This window comes from Erpetoichthys calabaricus, chromosome 5 (assembly GCF_900747795.2).
Source record: "Erpetoichthys calabaricus chromosome 5, fErpCal1.3, whole genome shotgun sequence".
NCBI classification, from domain to species: Eukaryota; Metazoa; Chordata; class Cladistia; order Polypteriformes; family Polypteridae; genus Erpetoichthys; species Erpetoichthys calabaricus.
Genome location: NC_041398.2, coordinates 174,161,922 through 174,181,173, shown reverse-complemented (window position 1 = coordinate 174,181,173; position 19,252 = coordinate 174,161,922). Strand labels below are relative to the sequence as shown.

The window sequence follows — 19,252 nt, the reverse complement described above, 5'->3', positions numbered from 1 at the left end:
AATGATTAATGATATTAACGTATACAAAAGAACAAAACATTAACAAAAAAAAAAACATAAAAAGGAATTTGAACCCCTGCCAGGAGAGGATTTCTGCCTGAAACATAATAAAAAGAGTTTTAGAAATGGGTGAGGATATTTTGTGCTTGTGGCATCATGGTCTTGGGATATTGATAGAAGCATTCCACTAACCTGTAAGGAACATACACTTGTACGCGGAGGCCTGGTCTGCTACTTTTTCTTTTACTTTTGTGTTCTCCCTTTATTCATCCTCCAATTGTGTTTTTTAACAAATAAACCAGTTTTTGTTGCAAACTATGGTGGCTCAGGAGTGTCCCATCACAACATATTGTACATAACTTACCTTTTATCTTGCTTGCTAAGCTTCACTTGTGTATTTGTCTTGATTAGGTGATTAAATTATTTGCTATAGGTTATACTTTGAACAGGTAAAGCTTAGCATCTGAGCAATAGGAAGGTATTGTACAGTATGTAAATAGTTATAATTGATGTGATATTCCACATCTTCATCCCCTGTCATGAGATTGTGAGCGTAAGCGGCCAAAATGAGATTCTTTGGCATTGTCACAGGGAGAGTGTGGAGTTTAATAGCTGATAAAAGGAAATCAGCATCTTAATTAAAGAAAGAAACTTATCCTTTGATAAAAAGAAACCTTTGTATGTTAGTAATCAGGCAGGAGAAAAGCTTGTCCATCTGCGTCATTTATTACTCTTCAGCTAATGCTTGAACAAGGAGCATTCTTCTACAGCATGATCAGAATGGTCAGACAAACAAAGGATACAGGTTCATTTTATAAACTATTGTATTTACATACAGTGTCACTCAATGCATGCATTTACTCTGGTTGGTTCTTTGGTTTGCACCTAAATGATCTATATAAAATAAAAGTCTATTTTACTATATGCTTTGTAATATGGCGCTATATAGTGCCCGACCCGGCACAGACTGAGGCAGAGGCACGTGTAACACAAACAGTTTCTTTTTATTGGTCTTCAGCCGTGGGGCACGCCTTCCCCGTGTCCCACAGGCCCAACACAGTCCCACAAGCACTTAAATAACACACAAACCACACTTCTTCTCTCCACCTCAGCACCACCACTCCTCCCAGGCAACCTCGTCCTCCTCCTCCTCCCGACTCTGGCTCTCTTCAGTGGTGGTGGCTGGCCTTTTTTATACCCCACCCGGAAGTATTCCAGGTGCTTGATCACCTGGGTCTAATTGCATTTCCGGGTGGGGCTGAGGAATGGACCAGCCGGGCTGCCAAGACCATGCAGCTCCCCCTGGCTGTGGAGGACTCCATGTCCCATGGAGCCATGCGCCAGGCTGAGGAATCATCATCCGCCAGGGAGGCTGCCACCAAGCATCCCGGGGGAGGTATTGAGCTGCCCGTGGTGGCTCCCCCAGAAAAGATGCAGCAGAGGCGTCCCTGCCGGGCATGGAACCCGGCTGTCCTTTACAGCTTATTATTGTTTTGTCCTTTGGGTTGAGCTACCATCCTTGAAATTTCTGTGTATATAACAACTGTCCAGCCTTATTGCATACAGGTCATCTGATCTCTTAGGCATCTTTCAGTACATTTTGTGTATTAAATTTATGTCTCTGTTGTTCACTTTACCTTTATCTGGTTTCCTTATATGCCTGAACAGGCTTCTGACATGTATTAATCCTTTATGCTATTTCTTTAAGATGAATGCAATATTACCCTAAAATTATTCTTCCACAGGTGGTTTAGACATCAATTGATAATATTCCATGGACCAGTTTTGAGGGAAATGTACCAAGCCCAGCTCCTGGGATGATGCCCAGGACACAATGGAAAAATGTTATGTTCAGTTTGGTTCAAAATTCTCACAAGGTTGTTGTTGCCGGGAATTGCAAATATAGGTTTAAACTGCTCAGCCTTTTACCACTGAGACGCTTAGCGACACAAATGAGAGCTTAGCAATTGCATTATTAACCATGAAATAGGTCGCTCTGTCTTGTACATTACCTGTTTTTTTTTTTATAATTAGAATTATTAGAATTATTTCCAGCAATCATGTGAGGACTTTCATACATACATTAGTATGCTTGTTCAACTTTAAATTAGAATTTTGCCAACTTTGTGTATAGACGTAGCCAAACACTTTTGTCCATAAAAACACAACAGCTTTTATTCAACATAACATTACTTTGATGGAAAAAAAATATATAATACAAGAGTAAAGCAAAAAGTACAAATCCAATAATGATTTTTTTTAATGATAGTGTTATTGTAAACAAAGGGTCATGTGCAAATTCTGTTATTTTTTACCAATAAAATCATTACTGATTTTACCAATGAATCATTACTAATTAATGAGTAAGTGTATTTATAGATTGCTGGTTGTTTGATATTGAATCTTAAATAACATTTTAACATTCACTTTCATGGTTTGTTTGCCTTTTCTTACAGAGTTATATCCATGGGAGCAGCCAGGCCCAATTTGTTGCAGAATCTCACATCATATTGCTACTGAGTATCCTTTACAACTTAAAAATTCTTTGACATTAGTGTAGTAAGTATGAACATTACGCATTTATTTTTATTTTTATTCTTTGGAAAGAAGAAGTATTTCTTATTGTATGTTCATCATCAGAACATAACTATGTAGCATTTATTTTTAATTCATTAAATGCAGTGCAAATAGTTTGCACAGTGCAAATTTTGTTATGCTGAATCGCAACAGGCATTACATATATTTATTTATTAGTGTGTCGGAGCTGTGTTAAAATTCCAGTCACACTAAAATAATGACCACTACTATGGTCATTGAGTTTCCCTGCGTAATCTGGGTACGGTCTCATGCTTAGTTAATTACTATTGAAAATAAATGTGACAATATAAAGACAAACATCAATTTGTAAAGGAAGACTTCCAGTGAAATCAAAGTACTTATGTATTATTTTTTATCTTTTTATAGCCTAAGAGAGAGTACAAAAATGTATTCACACAAAAGTGTTTGTCAGTCTCTAGTAATACCGTTCAGGGCATAAAAACTGATCAAAAAACAAAGACATACTTTATGACTAGGTAATGATGGTTTATAAACTGTACAGAGTGCAAGCTTGGCTTAAACAGAGTACAGTATATATGACATATAAGATCTATGCTTTATTGTTGATTAGCACAGTTTAACTGTTGGAAGAAAATAATTACTTAGCCATTCTATCAGCTTGTTTTTGATTTTCTTAATATGGTATAAACTAAACTAATACAAAAATAAAGATCTATAAAGAACTTTATTCAAATTCATCTAACAATGCACTTTTCACATTAAATTATATGAAAAAATGAAAACATACTGTAAATAATTTGAAGCAAATAAAAAATATTGAACTTAATTGCATGGCCTCCCAGAAAAACTATGTATATAGTCTACAGTAGAAGTACAGTATTCTTTCTTTTGCTGGTTAGGGACCTGAACTGTTTTGAGATGCATAGCCCTTAATGAATTAAGTTAGGCAATTTTTTAGAAACAAAAATGAAAGATGGTCTCTTTGCTAGCTAGAGGGTATTTTTGTTTTATTTCAAAATCAAGCAACAGAATCGACAAGTATTAGAAACACTTCAGTTACTGCTTTGATATCTTTCATTGTAAATTGTATACTACTAGTTTTACTTAAAAATACTGTATGATTTTAATTCCTCTGTCTTTATATCTCACAAATTACTTTCAGTACTAATTTGAAATCGGCTACAAACAAAGCACAAAGTACCGACAATTGATCTTACAAGTAAAGTTAGATACTCCATGGAGGTGTCTGGTATTTGAGTATGACTGTATTTTTGAATGAGGCCGACAATGTCTAGGACTGTTTCCTACCTAGCTCCAAGTGCTGCCAAGATAATCTAGAGAATATTATTTTATAAATGCCTTGGTTACAAGACTGGCTCCTTCATATCAAAGTGTTTTAAATTTTTGTCTAGTTCCAGATGATGACAATGTTTCAAAATATTCCAATATTTATTTATAATTTATATAAATGAAGGTTAGAGATAAAGGTGCTATTCCTTAATAGAGTGTAGTCTGATGATATTTAATGGCAAGCTAAATTCAGTTTTAGCAAATATTACATCACTGAGGTCCTGATACTGTATGTTTTTAGTTTTTCAGGTCTTCTTCCAGCTTTGTGAACTCTTATGCATATTTAGGAATGCCAGACTATATCAAACTGTTTTAGCATGTAATGCCTAATTTGATTAATTTTAATTACGTTATAATTGTAGATATCTAAAATATAATTGTGAACACTGCCAATGACATTGTCAGGATTTGAACACAGCTGTTTTGGCAATAATGTTAACTGAATCTTTGTCATATCAACTACATGGGAAGAAAGAATTTCAAATAAATTTCAACCTTATTTAAAATAAAAATAAAATGTTCTCCTCATCCTGTTCATCCAGCTACTGAGCATTTCACAGTAAACATCCTGCCTGTATAAGTAAAAATATAATTATACTTGATAGGTTATAATCAAGCAGACAACAAACACATATTTTCACAAATATTTCAGCTAAAAGGGTATTATGTGAAAAAAACTCAATAATTTGTTCTGAATATGTTTATGAAAAAGCATTACTAGTAGAGTTGTCCATGCAGACTACTGAAGATCATACATTGGTTCTATGTTAAAATCAAAATGTGTAAAATGAAATAATTTTCTGGCAAGTGACATGTAGAAATGAAGCATTGTTTTCTTGACAAATCACTAAAAATGAGTGGGCATAAAATAGATGTGTAGGTGGGTGGTGATTGCAGTACTTCACCTAACGGAGAATGTTAAGTTCTGTAGATTTTATTCTACAGTACCACCAGTCTGTTCTCTTTTAATATGTTAACCTAATTATCAAGCTCTCTAAGTGCAGTAATTCTGAAGCCAGTGATAGATAGATAGATAGATAGATAGATAGATAGATAGATAGATAGATAGATAGATAGATAGATAGATAGATAGATAGATAGATAGATAGATAGATAGATAGATAGATAGATAGATAGATAGATAGATAGATAGATAGATAGATAGATAGTACTAACTCATGAAACTTAAGAACTGGAGTGATGTGTAGTTAACTTAAAGATTTTACCTTGAACTTTGCTATAATATTTTTGATAAAAAGAGAACAAGTTTAGTTTTGATTTAACCATGTATACATAAGAGAATGTGTCTTCTCTATTGCATCCCCAAAAAAGAGACAGAAAAAAGATTAGAGGTTAACATTCAGAAAACACCCAAACACACCTAACTGAATTTTAACAACACTTGACTCCAGTTCATTCTACATGTGCCTCGTCTTGTGAAGGTCAAGTGACAACATATTGAACTGAATATACCAGGATATCCAATACCTAAACACCATCAGAAGTCTCCATTTACATTTGATATATACTGTATAATCTCTCCAATATGACCTGGATCTTTTCCTTTTTCATCAGTATCTGCTACACATCATGTGTCACCCAGGGGCATCTTCTCTCATTTTTTTCTCAATATATTGATATTGCTTTTGAGCAGATACTGGAAAACCAAATTTCTCACTTTGACTTCTAGACCATGCTCATATAGACTTCCGACTTCCCATACCTTGGTGCCTGTGATATATTTTGTTTAACAGCTATATGGCACTAATGAGGAACACATTCCTGTAGTGGTGTAACTGGGTCTTTAATTTAGATAACCTTCTTGATTAACTGAATGTAAATGCCTTGTGATAGACGGCCAGGAGCCCTGTCCTGCCGGGATGCCTGGAGGAAGGAGGAACCGGGAGAGCAGCACTTCTTTTCCCTGGGTACCCAGCTGGTCATTGGTCCCTGGGGGACAGCACTTCTAGGATGCCAGGAAGTGCTGACAAACCAGGGATGGTTTATGTCCGGAGTGCTTCCGGGTGCACGGGCAGCACTTCCGCCACACTGGGGAGTGCTTCCGGAAGTCGGTCATCAGGCATCTGGAGCACATCCGGGGCTGAATAAAAGGGGCTGCCTCACTCCATTCGGGGGCTGCAGTCGGGAGGAAGAGGACAGAGCTCGGTGGAGAGGAGTGGAGGCGGTGAAGGACCTTTTGAAGGACAGAGGAAAAAGGTGATTCGTGCAGGGGCACCGTGTGCTGTGGTCTGTACTGTAAATAAACGTGTGCTTTTGTAGACATGAAGGTGTCTGTCTGTGTCTGGGTTATGGTGACAGTACGCCTCCTAGCGGCTCACATTGGCATCCCAGATGGGACTCACTGCCTGGTTCAAGGCGGGGACCCCATAAAAAATAATTATTGTGGTCTGCCCGGAACAGCAGCGAGTCGCAAACATGTGCCGCTGGCAGCAGCACATGCCCACCGCAATGAAAGAGCGACTCACCCAAAGACCGCCTGTGGTTGCAGGAAACGTCATCTCAGCCCAATGCGAGAATGGAGGACCTGGCGAGGCCCGGGAGCGGGCCGTTGCTGCGGAGTCCCAGGTTGGCAACATGACAAAGAAAGCCGCACGGAGGAGAGTGCCTCCGGCTGACGGGATCCAGGAGGTAAGTCCCGGGCTGCCCGGACTTTGTTTGTGTTTTAGGCAGGGGCTGCCTGGATCTGCGTCGGTGGCTGACGTGTGCTGAGTCATGGGACTTCGCCAGCGCGGCAGCAGAAGAAACAACGGGGAAAGAGGAGCCACTGCTGCTCAAGAAGCCACGGCAGCAGACGAGCTGCCTTGAGGCTCGCCACCACATCGGGAGCAGGAAAAAGGAGATAACAAAGAACCAGAAGTCCCTCCCCAAGACTGGCAAAGGATTGGACGGGGTGTGTTGCATGCCCGCCGATGATTGGTTGAAGGCAGGACAAACGAACGTCCATCCTAAGCTAGGGGAGGACCCGACGAAGCAGTGAAGGAGTCTTGGTGATGCACAGCCGGTGCGTAGGACTGAACAACCAGTAATTCCACCGCCAGCTGATGTTTCATCTCTGTTTGCAGCTCAGCGTGAGCTGGAGGAGTGCCTTCACCCTGCCGAGTCACTCCTCTAGGTTTTACGCGTCCTCTGTGAGCTGTTGGAGAAGCTGGAGAAGAAGGCGATCGCGGCCATGAAGACGCTGCGACAGTGGGCAGAACGGCACAGCGCTGGATACTCTGGCTGGAGTGACGCGGCAATGCAGGTAGGTGACACCTATGTCGTAAAGGGAAAAGGTTGGATGTGCGAAGGGGGCCCAGTATCAGTCGGTTCTGGGTACCGAGTAGTCGTTTCTCTGACAGTGGACGCAGTGGTGGGGACCAGTCATGTGGCAGGTGTGGAGAGAGCAAGAGGGCAGGTAAGACACCGGCTGTTGTGTGCCGGAGGTCTAAGTGCCCTGCTCCCCGAGCCAGCGTCAGCCTCCCACCGGTCTACAGGGATGTAGACGGTGCAGGTCTCTTTTTATCCCATAAGGAGACCCTGACCGTCCTTGCGTCCCAGAGTAGAAGGAGGAGGAACCAGAGACAGAGGTCCAGAACTCCTGACAAGGGGCAGGCTGGGCCCATGCACCCACCTGCTGTTGAGAGCCGTCCTCTGCGGGTGCAAAGGGAAGTCCCGAGCCTGGCTGGGGACCAGGTGGAGCACAAAAACCCGTCCTATTGCCATGTCCGGATGACACGGGGACATGGAGTGAAGCGCCGGTGCTTTACGTGTAATAACACTGGTCACAGGTGGAGGCGCTGTCCATATACGCTTACGGATGACACCATGGAGTGGTGTCGTGGACGCGCCTCCCCACCCTTGTTGTGTTTATCTTTTTCAGGGCAGAACTGTGACCTAGGACAGGCCGGCGCCCCAACCTGTCGAAAAAACAGGGCTTCAGCTGGGGCAGGGGCAGTTTCTTCCCCGGGCCGATAGAGGGCAGCCCCCTTGGTCTTCAGTGGGGCCACGGATTATTAGCATGGAGGCTCAACCCTGTTGGAACCCGTGGCCACCGCCAGGGGGCGCATGGACCTTTCCAGGGCCTTATTTAGTCACGCTTCCGCCACACCCGTGGCTCGTTAGGCACCTGGAGTCCATCCAGGTGCCTTATAAAAAGCAGCCGCCTCACTCCATAAGGCAGAGAGTCGGGAGGAGAGGACAAAGCCTGAAGAGGAGTGGAGAGAGAAGGACTGGAGGCAGAAGGGACTGAAAGGTGTTAGTGGTGCTGCGTTGTGCTTATGGGTATTGTCGACTGGTAAGAAACTGTAAATAAAAGTGTGGTGCGTGGCAAACTTGTCTCCTGCCTGTCTGTGTCTGGGTTAGGGTGTCGGTACGCCCCCTAGTGGCTCACAGCCTCGATATAAAAAGCAGCTGTCATCAGATGGCAGTTTTCTTTTCCATGATCTTTGGTTATGTGCCTACCAGAATCTGGCAGTAACCTCCTGCAGTTTCTTCAGACTTTGATTAATCATTCCACAAATGTGAGAAGATTCAAAGCTAAACCAGCATAATGTTCCTTTCCATTTTAAATTTATGAAGTAGAAATAAAGTCTGCTTGCAATTAAGAGTACATCATTTCATATAAAGACTACAATTACGATTATTATCAGTGTGTGGAATTCTAAATATTTTATTCTAAATAGTTACTGCTAGAATAATCCTTGTTAGAGCTATAAGAATTAAACTGGAACATTTCTTTAGTCTTTTTGTCACACAGAAAAAAATAATTAACAGAAATATTGTGTAATAGATAATACTGTAACCTCACACTTATGGTATCCTGTGGTTACATCCCGAGCATAAGCACTATACCAGCGTGAAGTTTGCACAGTTTTCCTGACCTTCCTGTGGTTTTCCTTCCAGATGCACCAGTTTTCCTTTCACTGCATACTAGCTTCATTGGTGTGACTTGTGGGGTATGTGTAGGTAGCCTGCAAATGGACTGGAATCCTATCCAGAATTTATGTCATGCTCTAGTTTTATGTATTACTACGTATCGTATTCACTCAGGCTGTAGTTATCATATTACTATAGTTTAACAGTCTGTTTTTGAAACCTATCAAATAACTTATTAGAAACATTCTGTATACTAGTGCTTCATTTCTGAGCTTTAACACTAGAATTACCAGAGCCTACGAAAAAACTCGTATATCCGGCCCACCTAAAATCGCTTCTTAAATCCGTTCACACCTCTCCGCCAGCATCCTTTGTCCTCTAAATGTGCTGATAAAAGACAAGCTGCCAGCAGCCGGCTATTCCATCCCCCCACCGACTTAGAACGTGAGCGAAGTTTTCCCAGCTCACGCCTTGATTGATTATGTGGGAGTGAAGTGGAGTTTTACAGTGGAAATAAGAGATCATTATTCTAAAGTAATCTGTGTAAACACATTGTTAAAACAGAAACTTTTTCATATTTTAGTAATAAATGTTACAAAATGTAGTAGGCATAAACTATAGAATATATAAAGCCCGAGTTCCAAAGATCAAATAAACACTTTCACAAAAGCTTCAAATAATCATATACCATTTTATGCCAATTTCCTATTTTGTGATTTCCTCTCATACTATAAATATACAGTGGTGTGAAAAACTATTTGCCCCCTTCCTGATTTCTTATTCTTTTGCATGTTTGTCACACAAAATGTTTCTGATCATCAAACACATTTAACCATTAGTCAAATATAACACAAGTAAACACAAAATGCAGTTTGTAAATGGTGGTTTTTATTATTTAGGGAGAAAAAAAAATCCAAACCTACATGGCCCTGTGTGAAAAAGTAATTGCCCCCTGAACCTAATAACTGGTTGGGCCACCCTTAGCAGCAATAACTGCAATCAAGCGTTTGCGATAACTTGCAATGAGTCTTTTACAGCGCTCTGGAGGAATTTTGGCCCACTCATCTTTGCAAAATTGTTGTAATTCAGCTTTATTTGAGGGTTTTCTAGCATGAACCGCCTTTTTAAGGTCATGCCATAGCATCTCAATTGGATTCAGGTCAGGACTTTGACTAGGCCACTCCAAAGTCTTCATTTTGTTTTTCTTCAGCCATTCAGAGGTGGATTTGCTGGTGTGTTTTGGGTCATTGTCCTGTTGCAGCACCCAAGATCGCTTCAGCTTGAGTTGACGAACAGATGGCCGGACATTCTCCTTCAGGATTTTTTGGTAGACAGTAGAATTCATGGTTCCATCTATCACAGCAAGCCTTCCAGGTCCTGAAGCAGCAAAACAACCCCAGACCATCACACTACCACCACCATATTTTACTGTTGGTATGATGTTCTTTTTCTGAAATGCTGTGTTCCTTTTACGCCAGATGTAACGGGACATTTGCTTCCAAAAAGTTCAACTTTTGACTCATCAGTCCACAAGGTATTTTCCCAAAAGTCTTGGCAATCATTGAGATGTTTCTTAGCAAAATTGAGACGAGCCCTAATGTTTTTTTTGCTTAACAGTGGTTTGCGTCTTGGAAATCTGCCATGCAGGCCGTTTCTGCCCAGTCTCTTTCTTATGGTGGAGTCGTGAACACTGACCTTAATTGAGGCAAGTGAGGCCTGCAGTTCTTAGACGTTGTCCTGGGGTCTTTTGTGACCTCTCGGATGAGTCGTCTCTGCGCTCTTGGGGTAATGTTGGTCGGCCGGCCACTCCTGGGAAGGTTCACCACTGTTCCATGTTTTTGCCATTTGTGGATAATGGCTCTCACTGTGGTTTGCTGGAGTCCCAAAGCTTTAGAAATGGCTTTATAACCTTTACCAGATCTCAATTACTTCTGTTCTCATTTGTTCCTGAATTTCTTTGGATCTTGGCATGATGTCTAGCTTTTGAGGTGCTTTTGATCTACTTCTCTGTGTCAGGCAGCTCCTATTTAAGTGATTTCTTGATTGAAACAGGTGTGGCAGTAATCAGGCCTGGGGGTGGCTACGGAAATTGAACTCAGGTGTGATACAACACAGTTAGGTTATTTTTTAACAAGGGGGCAATTACTTTTTCACACAGGGCCATGTAAGTTTGGATTTTTTTTCTCCCTAAATAATAAAAACCATCATTTAAAAACTGCATTTTGTGTTTACTTGAGTTATATTTGACTAATGGTTAAATGTGTTTGATGATCAGAAACATTTTGTATGACAAACATGCAAAAGAATAAGAAATCAGGAAGGGGGCAAATAGTTTTTCACACCACTGTACATACTGCATACTTCAGTACAACAACCATAACTGGAACATCGGTGGTGATCTAAAAGTAGTGGCGCCACTACTTGGATATAGCAAGTATCTGTTGTTTCACTTGCGAATAGGACAGCTATGCTTAACGGTATTAGTACATTCAAAAGAACTGACTACTTTGTTAGCATTTGGTTCCAGGGCAGAAGAGTCTTGCCAACCTAATAAAGATATTTGACTCCTCTTCACATAGAATTTAGACTGACGAACATTTTTGTGAAAACAATGAAAAAGAAAGGTGAAGAACTTTGATATTTGAGCCAGATGTTTCTACAAAAAATGAATGCTAAGATTAATGAAAGCACTTTTGTTGATCCACAAATGAATACACTTCATCAATGACAAGTGGTTCAAAGATCTGCAAGTGGGGCTAGATGAAATTGCATAGAAGGCATTCCAGGAAATTTCTGAGAATCATTTTGGCAAATACAGAGCACCAAAATACATCTAGCTAATTGACAACATGCTTCAAGCATACAAAATCATGAAGTGAAACACGTCACAAAAGTTTTATTTTCTGCATTCTTGCTAGGACTTATTCCCTGCTAAACTTGATGTAGTCAGTGGCAGACATGGTGAAAGGATTCACCAGGACATTGCAATGATGGAAAGAGCAGTATTAGGGCAAACGGAATCCATCAGTGCTGGCTGACTATCATGGCACACTGAAATAAGAAGCATCAGATCTGATTACAAACAAAAATCAACAGCAAAACATTTTTAGCTCAGTTAAACTAATAAAAGGTGTCATCATCATTAAGTACTAAAAGCTAAATTCAATAAAAGTTAATTTCATGTTTCTCCAGATACAGCCGAGCTGAAAATGTACTTGTATGCAGTGTCAAGATAAAGTCACAAAGCCAGTTTCAGGATGGTGGGTTGGTGAATGGAATACCTTTTACTGACGTGTGCATGGAGTCATCACAGTACCATGAAGGAGGTGAATGACTTACAGTAGTTGGTTATACTTTTTAAACACACAGTATATTACAGGAGTTTGTGATTTGTGGACATTTCTCATGCCCTTGCAAGTTACCGATAAACAGATCCTTTGCACTGTGGGACTAGGTCACAGATCAACAGGCTTTAATTAAAATGCTTTCTAAGAGTGCTAAGGGCAAAAGGTAATAGTATAGAGATAATAATGATCAATATGATAATAATAAATCATATATAACAGTAAAAATTAACTCTAACATCAGCTTGAAGCTATCTATTATATTTACCAAAAATTTTCAGGTAGCCAAACCTTTTGAAAAATTTGTTGTCCAGTTTATTTTAATAATTAGAAAAAATAAGACTCTAAAGGGCTACTATGTACATGATATCACACATAATTGTACATCACATTCATAAGACATCAGGAGAACTTTGTTGAATGTGAAATTACTTGGATGTAACAGTAATTGCAATTTCTTTCTTTTTACAATTTCTATTATGTATTCTCCATTATCAGCTCAATAAAAACTCAGTTGTACATTTTACATAATCGTAGAGGTGAGTGTTACTAGTAATAATAATAATGATGAGTGAAAACATCCATCCATCCATCCATTATCCAACCTGCTATATCCCAACCACAGGGTCACGGGGGTCTGCTGGAGCCAATCCTAGCCAACACAGGGCGCAAGGCAGGAAACAAACCCTGGGCAAGACGCTAGCCCACCGCAATGAGTGAAAACAGCTTTTTAATACTGTTCCAATGAAGTAGTTTGGGTTTGTTTTCATAGTTCCAGAAAGAAATTATTCTCAAATTAAAGTGATCAGGCATTAATCTTTATTATATTCTTTCAACATTTCAAGGACATTTAAGTACATAACAGATCTGATTCATACATTCTTCATTTGAATTTCAGAATTAGTATTAAATAACAATTAGATTTAAAAAGACAATGCACAGTCCTTTTCTTGCCCGAGGTCCATCCCATATTTCCCATGTAGCCATCTAGATCAGGTATGTTTAAAGTTGATGTCTACTCTGACAGAATAGTGTGTAAGGATGAAGTTGATACTGGATGGAAATTCCAGACTATCTCAAAGTACGCATATTCACAAATTCAACCTCAGTTGGTTATCCTGCCCAAATTATGAGTTACAAATCAACCTCTTGTCACATCTTTTAAATCCAGAATCCCAAAAGGAATCCATGTGATCACTAAAAGAACACAGAAGGCAGCCCAGCCAGGATCTGAACCAACAACATTATCCACCATTCCACCATGCTGTCTGATGCACCATATCAGATAGCTATTTTTCACTCAGACAGTGTATTGGTGTTCAGCTGACAGTTGTCTAAAAATGTGGTGATGGCATCATTCAAATACATAACATGTTTTTATCTGAATGGAACATTTTAGCTGAGTATTTACCAGTCTCACCTCCTTCTGATTTTTTGCCAGTTATATAAGGGCGCGTATAGGGGAAAAGAGAGGCAGAGGATCGAATATGTTAATGCTATTTTATCCTTCAAATATCGTCCACTTCCTCTCGGGTGGTGAAGTGTAGTGATCGCGTTCCCATATCGGGCAATTGTTACAAGCTCGTCGTGCCAAACTTACTATCACTTTTCTGCCATCCCTGAACCAATGACAGCCTCTCAGTTTCCCACTGTGTTGAACGGAGAGTAGGGTCCTATGCATCGGTACTTGGGGCTGTACACTTTCTAGCAGCCTTTCTTTCTTGAACTTTCTTCAAAATTAAGCCTTTTTTTGATATACTTTTCTGAGAGAACATGATGAACTTGAAATCAGGTTTCATCTCGCTTTCATCTGTACTGTTGACTCTAATATTACTTCCTCAAGATATCCAATACATGAACCGAGTCATTCCTGCATTTCCACACTTACACTTGCAGGTGCTCTCGTACTGCCAGTGTTTTTCTTTTTCTTACTTGGAGGTGCCTTATAACATTTAATGATTTTTTTTTTTTTTTGCTCAATTAAAGTAATGTCAAATTATCCATTAGCTGTTGAGAAACAATGTATATTGTTTACTTTGTAGCAATCTCTTTTTCCTAAAATTATGAACCAATGTAAGGCTGATTACCTAGTTTACAGCAATAGTGCTCAAGGAGGACTTAACTGTATATTAATTACATTTGTAAGGCATGGATAGTTTTTACCATATAAAAGAAATTATTGCGGTGCTCATTGTTCATTCTGTTGCCTGTTTGTACTTTAGTTTGACTTTTGCCTTTATCCTGGTACTCTTTTAAACTGTGAGGATGTTTATTCACCCATATGCTGAACTTCATTTTGAATCAGAATTTTCAAGTCATGTTCAATATTGTCAGTAAATACTTTCACTTCATCTGTGGTCTAGTGCACTTACAATATTACTTCAATTTGCCTAAAAGCAAAGCTTGCAAAAAAACAAAAGCAATGCAAACAACTGTGCAGAGTGAAAAAAGTGCTTCAGTGAATACTCCAGGCAGGTTAAATTACATTATTTAAATTCAAATGTAAGCCTGATCTATTTTCAGTCTTATCATTGTCTATAGTTGAATTCTTTCTCTGTTACTAAATTTACTGCTGATGTATCTTAGGCACACGTGTCCCAATATTAAACATTCTTAACCTATGACTAAGTTCAATATAAGTATAACTTTTTCTTTTTATTAGATGTTAGAATGATTAGCACTAACTCCTCATGGATTCAGCATCCTGGAATTGAATCCCATACATGTTATCTTCTGTGGGTTTGTGCATGAGTGATTCCTGCCGTGGACTGTCCAGGGTTGGCGCTTGCTTTCTGTCTGATGGGTAGGCGTTGTCCTCCCACAACCGTGAACTGGATTAAGCTGGTTTGAAAGTGTTATGTTAATGTGTAGAAGTGATTGTTTTCACAAATACTAGTATCATGAAGGATTTTGAAAAGTTACTTTTATGACTTTGGCAAAAGGGTAAAGACATGTTATTCAATGAGTTAAGTAAAAACAAATATTTCTTTATAATTGATGCCGTGTAATTATTTCCATGTAGATTTTTGTAAAATATCACACATTATGACTATTTAATCTCACACATATAAGACATATTGTTTAAATTCTTAACATGAATGCTCTATGTGTGTATTGACATTGTTTACCCTTGCAGCAATTTGAGATTGAGAGCTTTAATATTATGTTTTTAATAATGGGTATGTCCTGAGGTGGGTTGGCACCCTGCCCAGGATTGTTTCCTGCCTTGTGCCCTGTGTTGGCTGGGATTGGCTCCAGCAGACCCCCGTGACCCTGTGTTCGGATTCAGCGGGTTAGAAAATGGATGGATGGATGGATAATGGGTATTCTTGTTGCAATGACATATTAAAAATTAAAAAATTCCAAGTCAAATTAGAATTTATCACAGAGCCCCTCTATTCACAGCATATTTTCTTTATATTTATGAAATCTTTTAGCAACTTAAACACGTATACTGATTCATTTATTTGGATAAAAAAATTCCCTTATGGAATTGGGAAGGAAACTTTATTTGTGATAAGCGGGCATGAAAACAATACAGACATGCCAACAGTTTTATTGCAACTTGTTCCCTATACTTTTATAAACAAGCAAAGAATATAATCCAGCAATATGGCAAGTGACAATTATTAATTGAATAGTGTCATTACATGTGATTGCTTAAAATGAAAATAAAACATTTACTGCATAATAAAATATGAATGCTTTGAAAAGTAAAAAGAAACAAGCACAGGATCTTGTACAGATTGTACTAAAAATTTGACCCTGAACAATTTAAATAAAATCCCTGTGAAATAATTAAGAATATGTAACAATGTCAGATGCTTTGAGTTTTTAGTCATAAAAGGCATGACAAATTAAATTCTCAGACATTTCAAAGAAATAAGCTGCCTTTTGTTCACTAAATAACTGTTACAGTATTTTTAAAGGTGAGAAATCAAATTTATGGATGTGAAGAAAACATGCATTCAGGGAAATGCCAAGGTGGGGCATGTGTTTTTAACTAGTTTTCAGCATTTTTAATGTCTATTCATTACTTAATAAGGTCATAGTATCAAAAATACAGTAGGAGACAACCGATTCCCACTGTCTTTTACCAATTCTGTTTTCCTAATTTGTTTAATAAACAAGAACGTAATATGAAATTAAAGATGTAGAGCTTCTTAAATATCAGGCATTATGGCTTGATGTCCAAAAATAGATAACTACACCTGGCTTCAAACCATATTCAATCTCTACTACAACCTGTGGCCTGGGGAAACCACTGAGCCTTCCCACTCAGATACAAGCTTTTCTCTGTTAAAATTATGCACATTGTACTCATAAAACACTTGGGATGGTACTTAAAATGGAATATATATATATATATAGGAAATGATGACATCTGTGCCGGAACCGGAAGTGACATCATCAAAGGTGCCGGAAGTAACGTCATCAGAGGTACCGGGACCTGGCAAGATTTCCCGGGAATGGTCTGCTAGGAACTGAGAGAGATAGTCAGCATACTGGTCTGGTGTAGTATTACATTTACTCAGGCCCTTTAGCTGTCTCCTACTTGCATGTGTGTGACAAGGCCCAGACCCGTCGGTTCGGGCGACCTGCACCAAAAGGATGTGAGCACGAGAAAGGACATTGGCATTGGAATGAAGAGAGCCCTTACAATGAATAAGTGAATACTTATACTGTTGAAAGTCAAGAAACCACCTGGTGACCCGGATGATTCGATTCTTTGTGTAGGGCCATCCACTGTAAGGGTGCTTGATCCATCACAAGAGTGAACTCCCGACCCAAGAGGTAGTTCCTCAATTGGGTAATCGCCCATTTAATCGCAAGTGCCTCCCGTTCCACTGCCGCATACCTGGTCTCCCAATCCAACAATTTCTGGCTGAGGTGCATGATGGGGTGTTCTACACCATCCACATTTTGGCGCAACACAGCACCAAGATCTGTGTCTGAAGTGTCGGTCTGGAGAATGAAAGGAAGAGAGAAATCAGGAGCTTTCAAAATTGGTGTAGATGTAAGGGCCTGTTTCAAGTCACTAAATGCAGCCTCAATCGTATCATCCCATACCATATTGTCAGGAGCCCTCTTCTTTGTTAAGTCAGTCAAGAGCACCGCTCTCTCTGAAAACCGTGGTACAACTCGACGGTAGTACCTGGCTAGTCCGAGAAAGGCTTGGATCTGCTGCTTGGTTCGCGGACGGGGCCATCTTATTATGGCTTCTATCTTTGAACACTGTGGTTTTACGGTAACCCAACCCACCAGGTAGCCCAAATATTTAGCTTCTTTCAATCCAAAGAAACATTTCTTTGGATTAATTCGAAGCCCAGCTTTTCCTAGCGTCTGTAATAGCGCAGCGACCTGCTATACATGTTCCTTACATGTGCTGGAATAGATGACGATGTCATCCAGATAGGCAGCACTATACGCATTATGGGGGTGGCGCACTCTATCCAGCAGACGCTGAAAAGTTGCAGATGCCCCGTGCAACCCGAATGGAAGGACACGATACTGCCAGTGTCTGCTAGGGGTACTAAACGCGGTCTTAACCTTTGCAGTGTCCGTTAAAGGAATTTGCCAGTACCCCTTCGTCATGTCAAGTGTGGTCAAAACCTTAGCTTGGCCAAGCCTTTTGAGGAGGTCGTCCACTCGGGGCATCGGATAAGCATCAAATTGGGATACTTGATTAAGCCGACGGAAGTCATTGCAAAACCTCCAACTCCCTTCAAACTTATTAACAAAGACGATTGGACTGGACCAGGGACTATAACTTTCCTGTATTACTTCTAGTTCCAGCATTCGCTTGATTTCAAGCTCCACTTCTATTTTCTTTGCCTCAGGAAGTCAATAGGGCCACTCTCTAACAATAACCCCGGGCGCTGTCATTATATCATGCGCAATCAGAGAGGTCCTTCCGGGTTTTTCACTCACGACATCCGGTATGGACAGGATAGCCATTTCAAGCTCCTGTTTCTGTTTGGAGCTTAACTCGGTACCAAAATTAAGGTTGACTGTGAGAGCAAAGAATGAGCTGGGCTGAGCAGAGGTGGGATCAGGATCCCTCTCCTTCCATGGCTTCAACAAGTTCACCTGATAGATCCACTTGCTCGGTTGACGATTGGGTTGTTTCACCAAATAATCGACGAGTCCTTTCCTCTCTTTAATTTCATAAGGTCTTAGCCAATGGGCAAGTAATTTAGAATGGAAGGTGTGAACCAAGACCATGACACAATCTCCCGAGTGGAATTCTTGGAGGGTCGTACCACGATCATAATAACAGGCCTGTGCTGCTTGCACTTTTTCTAAGTGACTTTTTAGTACAGGTCAAATTTTTCCAAATCGATCAATTTGTTTTATGTATTTTTACTTTATATTTTGTATTAATCATTTTTATATGAATAATTTCGGGTTGTGGAACAAATCATCTGAGTTTCCATTATTTCTTATGGGGAAATTCACTTTGATATACGAGTGCTTTGGACCACGAGCACGTTTCCGGAACGAATTATGCTCGCAAACCAAGGTTTCACTGTGTATATATATATGTATATATCCATCCATCCATCCATCCATTGTCTCCCGCTTATCCGAGGTCGCGGGGGCAGCAGCTTGAGCAGAGATGCCCAGACTTCCCTCTCCCCAGCCACTTCTTCTAGCTCTTCCGGGAGAATCCCAAGGCGTTCCCAGGCCAGTCAAGAGACATAGTCCCTCCAGCGTGTCCTGGGTCTTCCCCGGGGCCTCCTCCCGGTTAGACGTGCCCGGAACACCTCACCAGGGAGGCGTCCAGAAGGCATCCTGATCAGATGCCCGAGCCACCTCATCTGACTCCTCTCGATGCGGAGGAGCAGCAGCTCTACTCTGAGCCCCTCCCGGATGACTGAGCTTCTCACCCTATCTTTAAGGGAAAGCCCAGACACCCTGCGGAGGAAACTCATTTCAGCCGCTTGTATTCGCGATCTCGTTCTTTCGGTCACTACCCATAGCTCATGACCATAGGTGAGGGTAGGAACATAGATCGACTGGTAAATTGAGAGCTTCGCCGCCTTTTTCACCACGACAGACCGATGCAGCGCCCACATTACTGCGGATGCCGCACCGATCCGCCTGTCGATCTCACGCTCCAT

At 40.3% G+C, this 19,252-nt stretch overlaps 1 protein-coding gene across 1 annotated transcript in view; it reads left to right on the top strand.

Moving 5' to 3' along the window:
* Positions 1 to 19,252, top strand: part of tusc3 (tumor suppressor candidate 3) — a 550,580-nt gene that overhangs the window by 398,754 nt on the left and 132,574 nt on the right. Inside the window, exon 7 of the mRNA XM_028802245.2 lies at positions 2,457 to 2,520. Within this exon, the coding sequence (XP_028658078.1) occupies positions 2,457 to 2,520 (64 nt within the window). The remainder of the gene's footprint in view (positions 1 to 2,456; positions 2,521 to 19,252) is intronic.